At 41.5% G+C, this 14,852-nt stretch overlaps 1 protein-coding gene across 1 annotated transcript in view; it reads right to left on the bottom strand.

Annotated features, from left to right (window-relative positions):
- Positions 1–14,852, bottom strand: part of LAMA1 (laminin subunit alpha 1) — a gene marked incomplete at its 5' end in the record, with an annotated part of 146,381 nt that overhangs the window by 119,784 nt on the left and 11,745 nt on the right. Inside the window, 2 exons of the mRNA XM_082641419.1 lie at positions 3,436–3,548; positions 3,742–3,912. Of these exons, the coding sequence (XP_082497545.1) occupies positions 3,436–3,548; positions 3,742–3,912 (284 nt within the window). The remainder of the gene's footprint in view (positions 1–3,435; positions 3,549–3,741; positions 3,913–14,852) is intronic.

Here is a 14,852-nt window from a genome sequence, read left to right as displayed (position 1 = left end):
ACACCACCCATGTATATGTTCGTTTTACATTTGTTAAAGTGACTCGTCAGTTTCATTTTTTTTTCTTAAAACAAAACTACCGCACTCATTCAATTCCCACAGATTGTTTTCTTTTTAAGTAAGATGTTGCTAGATATCAGCGTAAATTCTAAAATATGGTGAATCGACGCAAGAAATGAATAGTAGGCATTATTTTAAAGAAGTAAAGAAATAAGTCTAATCGTTCCTCTTGTAATGTGTTACCAAAGCAAACACTCCGTAGTTAAATCTTATTGCAAACCACACAATATTTATGGACTTTCTGATAACACCACTTTTTATCTTTTCTTTAGTTTATCTTTCAGGTAACCAAACCCTATATACAGAGGCTAAAATGCCATAATTTCTACAGCTGTCATCAACTAGAGAACCAAGAATGGTATCAATGTCTTTGGCATTTGCCAAAACAGAACGAAACTGACTGATTTGGTCATAAAAACTCAGGGGCTGACATATTTATTAAGTTACATGAACACATTTACAACATGAAATTGTTGATTCCTGATAACACTGAGGTCTGCCTAATTTTACTTTAGAAACCTGTACTTCAGAGTGTACATTTTTATAGGAGTGAAACAAAGCAGTCCATGGGTTATTAGTTGATGGTCATCTTTTAATCAGGCTGTGAACCAACAAAAGGAGGGGAGTGTGAAAAGAAAGCGCTGATTCACAGTGTGATTACACACTCCCTGCCTCACCTCTGCCGACGTCTGGGTGTGAAGTCAAGCCTCCATAAACGTTACCAGGGAAGGAAAAGGGAAGAGGAAGAAGAAGGGAGGAAGCAGACAGCTGTGGTCCCTGCCCTCATGGGGTGTATAATCTAGAAATTAGCTACCAGCTGGTGAATTGTTGGCCTGACAGGGAAATACGCAGACTTGGACGACAGAAAAGTCATCAGAAGGTATAACCGCGTCTAGAGCTGAGTGTCAATGAGGCCCAGGAAACAAGGATGAGATGAGGAGGAAGGGAGCCTTCCGGCTGTCAGTACCTAAGCAGGACCCAAATATAGCCTCACTCCTCATGGGACAACCAGCTCTGGATGCAACAGAGCAGCCCGGATCGCCAACGGTGGGTTCTGGCCAAAAATATTGAACTGGAAAGTAATCAAGACTTTAGAGCTGAGTTTAGTTCATAAGAAATAGAGGGCATAAAGGAACATGTTAACAAAATCACAATGAAACCACCGGACAAATCCAGAATGTGGGATATTCTACAAGACAACTGGCCTCATCTATTCAAAAACTGAATATCATTTTTAAAAAAGTAAGAGAGGACAATTCAGATTAGAAGAGATTTAACAAGCACCTAACAGGCATCAAATGCAATGAGTGTTCCTTACTGATCCTGGTTTGAAAAAGAAAAATAAAAGCTATAAAAGACATGAGTGGCTAAATTGGGACAACTGGATATGGGTGGAGAAATAGTTACTAGGAAATTACTGTTAGTTTTGTTAGCTAACGGCCTGGTGCCTATTCAGAACAAATGTCCTATTTTCTGAAGATACAAAAAATCTTGTATTGGTCCAATGTCACCATGACTGCAACTCACTTGGGAAGTGTTCCCAAGATGAAACAAATGTGGCAAACTGCTAAAAAATTCCTGAATCTCCGGGGTGGGTATGTGTGTGTCACAATAATACTGTTTTCTACATATTCAAAAATTTTCACAATCAAAAGGCTCAATAAATAAATATCTGAGAAAGGTTTGCTCAGCGATAATCATATTGCACTTTTTTTAAACTGAAAGCACAGTAGAAACTTTACGTTGTGTAAAAGGTAAAGAAAATTCTGAGTATTTTGTTATTTTAAATAATCTCAATTTAGAAGCTTATGTAAAAACACTAGAAGGTACTTAGAAGCCTATAATTCTGTGTGTATGCTTGTGTTTGAATATGCCTTAAAGACCTAAAAGTGAGGCCCCCAAATTCCTCAAGCTGATTCAGTCCAACTTACAGCAAAAAGATCTCCTGTTAGGAGAAGTCGAAATTGACAAATTGCAAGATAAACAACAGTTGAACATGGATTTGAAGTCTACTTGTAAAATATCCAGCTGTTAATTTGGCCAAACTCACGTAGTATCGCATTTGTAATGATGAAAATGTAGTTTTTCCCTTAAAGAAGGAAAATACATTGAAAAGATGATGAGAAAACCAACATTTCCTGCAGAAGCATCCTTACCACTGAAACAAAAACAAAAACCAGGGCAAAAAGGGGCTTTTTTCTCTTTTCCTTCAGGCAGATTTGAAAATACAAAGGCATGACATATTAATTCAGGATTCGTGGCTGGAAACACCCAGAAGTATTATTTCACTTACATTGATACTATGAACCTGAACTTCAAAAATGTCTTCTGAACTTCACATTTTACTACCTCATTTACTGTTACGATTAGAGCTCAAAAGTTCCTTGTGCACGAACAGACACAGTATTGTCTTGTTTTCTACTTAAAATCCTACATATTTTTTAATGATCACTTATTCAAAGAATTATGACTCTTCATCATGAGATCTCCAAAATTCCTATTTCCATCCTACAGTGCACATTTCAACTAGTCGTCTCTTTCAAGGATATTTCACACGACAGTGATGAGTTCTAATCCAAGAGAAACGGAATGGACATAAATAAGAAGGCTATGCCATCACTTTTCTGGAGAACTGAAATCAGATATTTGACAATAGCTGCCACCTTTCTTTTTCATCCTTTCTAGTCAGATTTCTTTCCTTCTCCTTTCCTTCCCCAGAAATATTTGGAGCAGCCAGAGCCCGTACCATGTTTCTCTCCGTTCTCCTATGTGGTCTTAAAGCAAAGCAAGGGGATGCAAGTGGGGTCTGAGCCATTTAAACCTTGCCTTTCCCAGCTCGTGCTGAAGGCTTGCTCACAGCAGGAATGGACACTCCCAGGTACTCACAGCCCTCGCAGACAGCGTGACAGGGGTGAGGCAATGTCCAGAGGTTTAAGACTATCCTCTTTTGTTTCCAAGCTTTGTTTTCTACGTAGAACCCTTTTACAACAGCCGCATAGCGATAACAGCAAGATAACAAGCTCAAAAGGCCACCAGAAATGCATGTGTTTTGTGACACCACCTGCAGTGTGTGTGGACACCTGGGTACCGCCTGGCATGGCATCCAGAGTGGATGATCAGCGTCCTGACATAGCTTCTAAGAACATCAGACCACGTGGAAGCACTCCACTCATCTCCCCAAGGATACCTGGGCATGATAAACATGACAAGAAACGGTACCAAGGACAACTTCTGTGTCTTACTTAAATTCACCGGGTGGAAAAGCAGTGAGACCAGAATGTAAACGTATTAAGAAACGAGTGGACTTTCCGGAAGCTCATGAGATTACAACCCAGCAACCCACAGGCATCCTGCAGTGGTTCTGGCCTTACCCACCTGTCTCAAGTCCAGGGTGATGGTGACCCAGTGGTACTCTCTCCCGTTTTGGATGCTGGGACTCTGCCACCAGTTATTCGTGCCATCGATGGCATTCGATATGGGATGGCGTTCTGTTGAAAGAAAACAAAAACACCCAATGCTCTCAGCTTCTGGTTTAAGTTTTTTAACTTCTGAACTGTAAAATCAGTGGAAATGAACAGCGGTGAGGAGAACGCAGGTCTGCGGCTCCCTAACACAAGTCTCCAGTATTCGGTTCGGAAGGTGTACATTTCCACGGGTCCTCCCGAAGGGGGCGCCACTTGCCTTTGGGGTTGGCACTGCTGCCGTCGCAGAGCCGGCACTGGGCATTGCGCATGGCCCTCCTGGGCACGTGCTCCACCAGCTTGCAGTAGGTCTCCGGCCCCTTCTCCCCGCAGGTCGCATTGGTGCTGATGTGGGCATTGCTGGCGAGGTTGAGAATGGCAGGGAACAGCCCTGAAAGTCAAAAGGCACCAGATCAGCTCCGCCACTTGAAACCGAAAGGTCAGATCACTTCATCTCACTTTGCAAGCAAATCAGAAAGAGGTGGCAAACTTACAGTTACCAAAGGGGAAAGGAGGGGAGAGGGATGAATTAGGAAGCTGGGATTAACAGATACAACCACTGTATATAAAACAGAGAAACAATCAGGACCTACTGTACAGCACAGGGAACTCTACTCAATATCATATAATAACCTATAATGGAAAAGAATCTGAAAAAGAATATATCTATATATATAACTGAATCACTTTACACCTGAAACATTGTAAATCAACTACACTTCAATTAAAAAAAAAAGAAAGAAAGAAAGAGGGGAGCTCCCTGGTGGCCTAGTAGTTAGGATTTGGCGCTTTTACTGCTGTGGCCCGGGTACAATCCCTGGTTGGGGAACTGAGATCCCACAAGCTGTGTGGTGCAGCCAAAAAAAAAAAAATTAATTAATTAATTAAAAAAATAAAATAATAAATAGGAAGAAAAAAAAGAAAGAAAAAGATGGTAAGTTCACATGCTGAGTGGAGGGAGCCCTATAGGAAAGCAGTATATATGTCAATTTCATCTACATGAAATTCTAGGACGAGCAAAGCTCATCTATAGGAAAAACCGAACAGTAGTTGCTAAGGATGGGGACTAACCATGAAGGGACTGGAGGGAATTTTGTGGGGCTGGGCTCCATTCTCTACCTGATAAAGGTTTGCAGTGCACAGGCACACGCAGGTGTGAAAAATCACAGAATGCACAAGGTTTGGGTAGATTTGTGTATTCCACTATAGGTTGATGTGACCTCAAAAAATAAAAAAGTCATAAAAAAATTCTTTTTAAAAGTCATAAAAATATTGATGCAAATGCTGAACAGTTTAGGAGCAAAGTATACTTAGGTCTTTAACTCACTTGGAAATGCATCAAAAAATTAAGCTGGATTGAAGGGTAGAGATGGATACATGGACGGACAGGTGAGGAAGAGAGTAGGTAAATGTTCGTTGCAGAATCTAGGTAGGAGCATAGATGTTCACTGTACAGTTTTTTCCACTTTTCTGATTGAAAATGTTCATAATAAAATGTTGGGAACATAGGTTTTAAGACAAGGTTCAAGTGACCCAAAACCCGTATTTGCCACTGAAATTCAAGCAACTTCCACTTAGGACATCCATCCTGTGTTCACTTTGTTCCAGGTGCCTCTGCTAGTACTTACGAGGTCTTTCCTATGATTATCTAGGATTTCTCTTTGCTTTCTTTACTGCCTGTTTGCTTTGGTGAAGAAAACATTAGAACACAAAGATCCAGTTTTAAAAATTCTCTTCAAGTCAGTATGAATCTCTGTCTTTGTATAATCTCTTTGTCTCCAGAGATTTTTATCTTTAAGCAGCTGATCCAAAGTCTTCAGAAAACAACCTTTGGATGACTGTGAGAAAAATAACTCCATTGGGTTCTTTAGAGATTTGACTTTATCTTGGTAAAGAGGATCATAGCAGTGAAGATTCTCTAAAGTTCTAGAAAGGATGGGGCAAGTGATACAGAAGAGGTGTTCTTCATGAATGGATGCTGTGAACTCAGGTAGTGTGAGGAGGTGGGGTTTCAGTTAAGTGGGCTTCCTCTAATTTACCAGAACTTGACTCACGGTCACAGAAGATAAACTTTTCTTTATAAAGGGCATAGAGCCAATATTATCTCTAAAATATTTTTTTCCAGTGAAATTTGAAAAAGCACAATATAATTTTAGTAATCTAGAAGGAATTCATGTATTTAATTTTTATTTTTTAGGTACCAGTTAATATTTTCAATGACCTTTTCTTTTTCTTTTTTCCTTTGGCCACGCCTCATGGCTTGTAGGATGTGGGATCTTAGTTCCCCAACCAGCAGTTGAACCCAGGCCCTCAGCAGTGAGAACGCGGAGCCCTAACCACTGGACCGCCAGGGAGTTCCCAACCTTTTCTATTACAAATATTTTAATAATTTAAATTATAAAATAAAAATGGTTATTTTTATGAGTTGCTATATTAAAAAAAACTCACCATGCATCTATTAAAAAAATAACTTATGGTTCAGTCAAAATAAAAAGGAATATAAATAGAAAAAAAAAATAACTTATTAGGTAGTCTTCCAAAGACTTTCCACATAAAACAGAGCTACCTATTAGCAGTTCTATCCTAGGAGAATGGCCCTACTTAAATCAATAGATCCTTAGCCTCTCAATAGAAAATAGCTATGGAATATTGTATTTGAGAGCATTACTCTTAATTTTGAAACATAACACAGACTTACATCATATAAAGTTTTAATATGTTATTTATTTTTTTGTTTTTAACTTAAAGTTGGTCATTTTTATCATATCCTTTTAAAGGGATTTCTTTGTTAATTAAAAAGGCTTTATGAAAAAACAGATGCATTTAATTACGCAGGTCCCCAAATTATTATTTTTCTCAACCAGCAGTTAGACACTTATATTTTAGGCAATGATCTAGTTCCTAAAGCGACGTGTAATTCTTGGGAGTGGTACTTACATGGGGAGAGGAGCTGATATTTATTCTGTTTGGTACCGAGGTAAATATTAAGTTTAAGAACTGTGGTGTTACGTCCAAACAGCTGCAGTGGTGTTTCCGGGCTCGGGGTCACGTCTCTGCATTTGGATGTGCAGTGCAATCAACTCTACCCCGTCCCTTCTCACAGACTAGCCAAGCAAGGAGAAGAAAAAAGGCCCCAGGAACTCATTGAACAATGCATTTCTCTATCAACAAATCCTTTACCAGTTAACCAAAAAAATGTTCCCACTTTCTCTTTTTTTCTCCCCCTCCAGTTGCTGGACATCAAGAGAACAGCCCACTTCCTGCCCGGGGCTCCCCCTACCCCGACCTGCAAGGGCCTTGAGTTATTGGGGAGGTGGAGGGTGAAGGCGGCAGGGGTCAGGAGGGCACCTGCCTCTCTACTCAGGACCCTGTGCTCTGAGTCACTGAGAAAAAGAAGTTTAAACCTTGTGAACATAACATAACTTTGGTGAATAATATCTCAATTGTAGGAATCAGGTAGGTCTTACACTAGACAGGTTTTAAAGCACTTCCACACTTCCTTACCTGGCTGGTATTCCAAAAACACTTTTAATAAAAAGAAAGATAAGTCCCTTCGTTAGCATGGTTGTGTAGAAACACCTTGAACTGACTAATTTCTAAAATCTATAGGGTTGCCTTTCACTAAAACTAAATCTTTCTTCTCAGATAAGCTCACATTTGGGGGAAAAATATTCACTAAAAATTATTCCTTACCTATTACATTTGCTCTCACTTCATAGTTCTAGAATAATTATTATGCCTTGTTGCCTATGACCACAGCTGCTAGAATATGAAGGAAAGTTGGAAATTTGTACTGGAGGAAGCATGTTTGAAGAAGAATTTTTAAAAATTCCTCAGATTGCTGAATCTTTTCAAAGACTACTGAAATATTTTAATAAAGGGCAACTAACGTGAGCTTCAGGTAGGAGGAGAAATAGGAAATCAGAGTGTCAGAAAGGGCACTGGGATCAAGAACCTGCCAAGAACAAAAGTTCGGCTTTACACATAAAAATCAAAGGCAGAAGGAGGTCTGCAGCAGGCACATGCGACACAGTTTCCCATCACTTGGCCGTGCACTTAATATATTAGACGACTATACATTTTTGTTGAGACATTATTTACTTTAGTTAGTGTTAACTGTGATTTGTACTTTTGCCCCCATTCGGGACACACAATGGAATCATTTTTCCACCCCTATACTTAACCAGTAGCTAAAGACTTCATGACACCAAACTCCATCGAGCATGAAATAAATTCCTTCTCACTCACCAGTAGATTCTTTTCTTTTTTAAAACCCTTTATTCACAGTCTGGGTCCACTTGCCCTTCTTAAATGCATTTTAGGACCACTTTCATCTACTGGAAACTCCCTCATTAATAGTAGGTGAAAACTACCATGAAACTGAGGGCAAAAAATGCTACTACACATGATTAGCGCAGTTTTTAGCTGAGATGCTTTCCACATTGAATAATTTGTTTTTAAAAGTTTCTGGGCTTTTTCCCAGCAAAAAAATATTTTTGCTATCTCAAAAATAGGGTATCTAAAATACTGACTAGCGCCAAGGTGCAAGGCTCACTGCAGCAATTTCTTTATCAATATTTCTCAAATGATTCGAGGCCAACCATTCTTGGTCTTAATGCATTTTGGGTGTAAGAGAAGCATGAGTTTTTTCTAATGAGCTTTTTTTTCTTTTTTGGAAAAAAAATTTTAGGGTTCTAGCAAATGTTATATTTGTCTAATCCATACTCAGAGTCATTGTGATATTCTGAAAAGAAAATGATTTGCAATTCTAAGGTAAAGGATCTGGGAAAATATGTTCAGATCGTTTTTAATGGCATATTTAATATCTAGCCTGGAGGTGTCCAGGCTTAATATGGACCGTCCATTCCAATCATGGGTTCACTATCACCTCTATTAGAATCACTAATGCCTGTAACAGCAGCTTCGGGTAAGTGAGCATGTGGGATTTTGAGTCAGAAAGCCCTTGGCTTGAATTCCGGGTCTACCAGTTGCCTGCTGAGGGCTTCCCCTCTCAGTCTCCTTGTCTGTGTAATGAGAAGCACTATGCCTGGGAATATTTATGAGCATTAAAGGAGATTGTGTCATAAAGGGCCTAATACAATGTATGAAGGGCTCAATAAATAATTGCTATGATTATTTTCATATTATCAGTGGATATCACTGATACAATTATAATTAGACTTTCATGGTTATATTTCATCTATTGGAGTCTCTGTATCTCTGATTAAGTTTTAGATGAAGTAGTTGGTTTGCATTTAAGGGTCACCAAGTACGAAAAGGATCTACCTTTAAAGAGAAGAACCATGCAGCCCAGAAAGCCGTACATCACGAAAGAGGCGTGGAGGAAACTCAGACCCTCGGGTCACCCCACCCTCCTCCAAGGCAGGGGGTCCCTGCACAGAAGGCTGAGCAGGAGTGCTCCCCCAACTCACTCATCCCACCCCACCCTCTGGCCCTCCCTCTCCTCTTTTCCTTCTTATTATTCTTTCTGTTGTTGCCTTTGCAACACTGTGTAGTTGGAGCCGAGCTAAACGTACATTTGTAAACAGCCATCCCCTCCTCTCATTCTTCTGTAAGCGGACAGGGAAGGCATCTCTGGGTGACATTTGAGCAGCTGCCTCAAAAATAAGAAGGGACTAGCCATGCGGGGGTAGCACTATCCTTTAACACATTTGGCTTTCTTTGTATTCTCCTTGCATTAAAAACATGCTGAGAATAGGTCTGTGACCTTTGTCAAAGGGGTCCACTGGCGCCAAAAGGTCAAGAACCCAGGCAGGGAAAGCACTTCGGCTAAAGTGCCGGGAGCCAGGAGTTCATGGCATAGGTGACTCTGTAAGTCTGCTTTCTCACCTCCTCTACCAGGAACCTAGCTCATCCCTGGACAAGGGCAGCCAGGAGGATCCAGGTGGATTGTGAAGGTGAGAGGGGCTTGGACCAAGGCAGGAGTTAATGCCCTGCTCAGGTGAAGTCCTCAGCCACCTGACCAGGTGGCCTGGAGAAGCAGCCGCCTCCAGCTCAGGGGCCCTAAGTGGAAAATGAGTCCTTAATGCCAGCCAGGTTGCGGGACCAGAAGACGAGATGCCTTGAGGAAACTAATGAAAACTTTCCCTCTCTCCCAGGGAATACAATCACCCTCATGAGATGTAGGTTATCATCGGATTTCCCACATTTGGCACACGAGCGTATTTTCAGGGCATGCCCTCTGTGGATGCTGAGGACCACACATGAAAGGAGAGAGGGGTGGAAACCGAGGAACGTTTAAACTGAAATTACTTACAGTAATGCATCCCAACCCCTAAGATACGTTCAGGAGGCTCTTTACAAGCTGTGGCACAATTCATCTTAGCTCAAACTTTTTTTCCCAGAAAACAATACAAATATACCTGTATATTATGAAGTAGGTGTATTTGAAAATTATTATAAATGAAACTGTTTTCCCACTTTTACTTCTGATTGATCAGCCCTTGACAGCAGCTTCTGACAATAAGAGATTCCTTATTCCTGTTTCTTTCCCACAAGAAACCTACAACCAACATTTTGCCAAACAGAACTACACCATTTAAAGACATTCTATTTCAAGTTATTTATTATACATTAAAATCACTTTAATCATTACTAAATGGTCTTGTTTTATCAAATACCATACCAATATTTTCAGAATGTTGAAACAATAAAACATCGACACTAAAGTTGAAATAGATGAAAGTTTTCTTGCTTCGTGTCAAACAGGGCTTCTGTTTCCAATGAGAATTCTGCAACACTTACCAGTTATTTTATTTCTCAAAAATCTACCACTTGGGAGCACTTGTGAAGGAAAGTGACTTGAGTCCCCTGTGGGCTGTAGCGGACCCCTTTCAGCCGAGACAGAGAATGAACGGCCCCTCCCCCCGCCCCCAAAAAGCAAATACTTGGTTTTTGGACGAAACCAATTTAATCATTGATGGCTGTTAGTAAAAGAAAAAGCTTTACAATATTCTAGGGATTCCAAGGCTCTTTCCAGCACAGTGGGAAAAAAAAAAAAAAAAGATGGGAGAGAGAGAGAGAAAGACCCCACAGGAACTTGAGGGAGAAGTCAAATCCCAGCTCCTGGGAGTCTGGCATTTAACACCCTTGACTTTTTTTCTCACGTGGGAAGATGAAAAGAAATTTAATCTCAGAAAACCCAGATGGGGTGGTGGGCCAAAGGCCTTGGAAGGGTTTTGCCAGAGTCCATTTCCATAGCAATGGGCTTGAGGTGTCCTTGACAAAGACAGAGGTTTTCACTGTAAGATAAACAAGCTATGAGGACCTAGGCCTGAATACTGTCTGTAGAAAATCACACCTTATCAAGACCGCCTCCTCCTGCCACAAAGGTTCCTTAATGCTTATATTTGATGACACTGCGGGTTTTGACTCAATACCCAAGTTTAGTTGCAGAGACCATAACTACAATTCATCCATCAAGAGGTTTTCTCTTTTGTTGCCACAAAACGGAAATTTAAGGGCAACAATTAAAAAGCTCTACAGGATCGAAATCACTATAGCACACAGGCAAAGCGCAAAAGCACCTCAACATCCATAAGTATTTTGATATTTCATATTATTCCCATTACCCTGGGAAGCCACTGCCCCTCCTCCCTCCTCCAAATTCTTACAGGAGGGAACTCAGCTTAAAGGGAAATCAAAAAGCAGGTGCAGCCTTTAGGTGGAATATTGACAGCTCTGTTGAATGAAAATGCAGTTATATTCTGCTTGTATCAATATCATGTATCATGTCTACAGTGTTTATATCATTTGCTTAAATACCTAAAAACAACAATTAATTCAACATTGTCTAACCAGCTAAACGCTTCCAAAAACCACCAACTTTTCTACAAACGCTTCAAGGTCTTAGTTATTTCTTCCCCCTTCTTCTGCCACTTCTGTGCTCCATTATATAAATTTTACTTGCTTATGCTTTAAAGCTTTGGCATCCTCTTTAGGGAGGTACCCAAGGCCACTTCATGGGTGTGCAGTCACCCTTGGTTTAGAGCCCTGTTGACACTGTCTTGAAATTTCTCATAATGTAAACAAGGGGGCCCACATTTTCATTTTGCACCAGCTCTTAAAATTATGTAGTTGGTTCTGGATACGCCTTGTGAAAGCATCAGTCAGGGACTGGCCTCAGGAGCATCCATGGACCTCTGACTGGATCACTTGGCATTCGAGATGCCCGATGCGTTACCGCCTCTAACGCCAGGACAATGACCCCGAGGAGGCTGGATCCACCGGATTACAGCTCCATTTATTCCAGAACATACTGAGAGGGACAGTTTACAAACCACGAAAGCATTTGCAATACCTTCCACCTCAGAGACCAACAACAGACAAACACATTTGACAACTAGAGTAAACACCCCAATCAAAAGTCCAGAGTCACATTATCTTGGTATTATTTTCACTGGGGTTGATAACACTGTACTTTCTGAGTTCTAGTACCATTGTTTCTTCTGAGATTGGGCTGCTTCTTTATCTAGATACATACACTTAATGGGATAATCTATTTTTTTAGAGCTATTACTAAGTCAAGGATGTATATGAGAATCCTGATCACTGTCTTCAGTTCCTGGCCTCACGCTGGCTCTTCACTCAACTTCAGTTGGGATTCTCCTCCTTTAAATCACTCAAAATGCCCTCATCAAGGTCTCCATCCCCAGCGTGCAGTTCACCTGCAGTTTACTGGACCTCACGGTAGCTTTTGTAAACAAGGACCCTTCTCTCTGGTTTAAACCCCTCTTCTTTTGGCCCTGTCATACTGCAGACACCGAGTTCTTCCCTGTCACAGCAGCTTGCTGGCCGTCTCTGCCAGTGATCCAGACTCTCCCCATGACCCGATGTCCCAAGGAAAGCAGAAGAGGCCCATCCCCCATACAGGCACATTATCAGGGGGAAAGCGGGAGGCGTATACTTTCCCCAAAACTATTTACAGACACTAGTACGGTTCTCCACCCCACATGCCCAGCACTCCCTTGTTTGATATGATTAATCCCCCACATGGATAACAACAGAACAAGGCATCACACGCATGGGAAGTGAACACACTGGGTCCTGGAATGAGTGGAATCTCAACAGTGGCTAAAATAAATCCAGTATAAGTTTCACAGGGATAGATGCAGGACCTTCCACGTTTCCCCAAACCCACCTGCAAGCACAGCGCAATCTGGGTGAAGACGGGAAAGATGCTCTAGTTCCTGGTGACAGGGACACACAACATGAAAACGGTGCTATGAGAAAAGTGAACATGACCTAAGGTTGAATCAATAGAAAATGGCCCTTGGCATCCACAGATTTGATCCTTATCATTGAACTATGCACAAGATTTACGAAACTCATCCTGTGCTCAACTGGGCAGAGAGAGGGTTGGCAAAGAGCTTCTCACACTTTTATCAGATCAGCTGGAGATCTTGTCACAAATGCAGATTCTGATTCTGCAGGGCAGGGCTGGGGCTGAGCTACTTCCTGGTTAAGTATCTCCCTGGGGCTGCTGCTTTGACTTCAGCAGATGAAATGGTCTCTTGGGTTTTTTCCAGCTCTAACTCTCTGGAGTTGGCCAATTCAGCTGAGCCCTGGCACAAAGTTCATCGGACTGATGAGTAAGATCACACTTCCTCCAGAGTTTTCTGTCACTATTTAACCAGAACTCCAGATTCCCCGTCCTACATTTATGTTTTGGAGACCTTTGGCAATTATTTTTAGAGGGAATTCGGGACTTTGGTTAAAACAAAGTTTTTTGGCTTATTGTAAAGAGGGAAAAAAAGGTCAAGGCCTCCAAAATTAAAGATGTAACATACAAACAAGGTCACCTGAGCATCAACCAGGACAATCTATTGAAGCAAACCAGTGTTTTGATTCCTCAGTCCTGCTCTACCCGAGTGATGCTGCTACTGGCTGGTTCATCCATGTTGAAAATGATGCTATTGAAGACATGGTGAAATGCTTCGATGATGTTAAAGTTTAAAGAAGGCTATGTACCTGCGCTGCCTGTTGCTGACAGAGACCCAGCCCTTTCAGCCTGTCCTGTCCTGATGGTGCTGGTATTCTGACCTGATGTCTTTTCACAGAGGCCTGGAGGGGGCTTTACACACGGGGGTGGGGTGGGCCAGAGGGGACAGCACAGCATCCGTCCCCTGGCTGCCCTGGGACCTTGCCTTTGAGCTTCCAGGACATGGTCCAGGTCTAGGTGACAGAGGAGAGGAAGCATTTTCAAAAGAGCCTCCGAGCAAAAACAGGGCCATCCTCAGAAAGTGGGGCTGTCTCCCCATCCTAGCGAAGAAAACAGCTGGAGAGACTTGGGAAAGGTCAAGGACACAGCAGTGCCCTTGAGCCCTCCTCCCCCATCATATTAAATTAAGATTTCTAATATTATTTTTCTTTCATTTTCTGAATTTTCCCCTATATTTTCATTATGATAATAGGCAAAATTTAGTCTATTTCCACACATTAGTAGTGAATCAGAACCCAGCCTGGACCGCATGAATAGGTGACTCTCAAACAGGCCACATTTATATACAACTTCTCTTTTTATTTTTTAAATTGAAGTATAGTTGATTTACAATGTTTCAGGCGTACAGCAAAGTGGTTCAGTTTTATATATATATGTGTGTGTGTGTGTGTGTGTGTGTGTATTCTTTTTCAGATTCTTTTCCATTATAGGTTATTATAAGGTATTGAATATAGTTCCCTGTGCTATATAGTAGGTCCTCGTTTCATATACATCTTCTTTAATACATTTTCTTTTCAAACAAACCAGTAAAAACCAAATAGCCTGTCTTTCCTGCACACTGCAGTAGGATTCACATATAAGTCCCCCACTTTGAGCAAAGTGCACATCTTCAACCAATGGACTGTGGACGGTGAGTTCTCTGTTTTAGTCCTACGTGGCACTTTCCATACCTGCCCCTCCCCCTCGGGTCAGCACCTCAGCACAGACCTCCCCCTGCTGACTCTCCAATCCTCTGCCCTTTACACTGGACAAGCTGGCACGGTTAGGAGCCTCATTTGTTTACAGGAGGATGTCAGCCCTTCTTTCAACCTCGGAGATTGGTTCCCCACTGGCCAGTCCAGAACTTCTGTGAGTGCGGCAATTGTTCCCTCCTGGGGGTTGCAATTTCCAGAGCCCTCCCCGACTTGAGTTGAAACCGAGGATCTAAACTGATTGACTCAAGATGAGCATCCTCTAAACATAAACGGTAACTAGTACAGTATCTGAAATTAACTTTAAGAAACTTCAATATAAAGACAGTGACTCGGTGCATGGGATATCATGTGTGTGTGTGTTACTTAGGTTAAACTACCCATTTGCAGCTGGTATTA

The sequence above is a fragment of the Mesoplodon mirus genome, assembly GCF_964341445.2.
Source record: "Mesoplodon mirus genome assembly, chromosome: 13".
In the NCBI taxonomy this organism is placed as follows: Eukaryota; Metazoa; Chordata; class Mammalia; order Artiodactyla; family Ziphiidae; genus Mesoplodon; species Mesoplodon mirus.
This window is presented reverse-complemented; position numbering and strand designations above follow the sequence as displayed.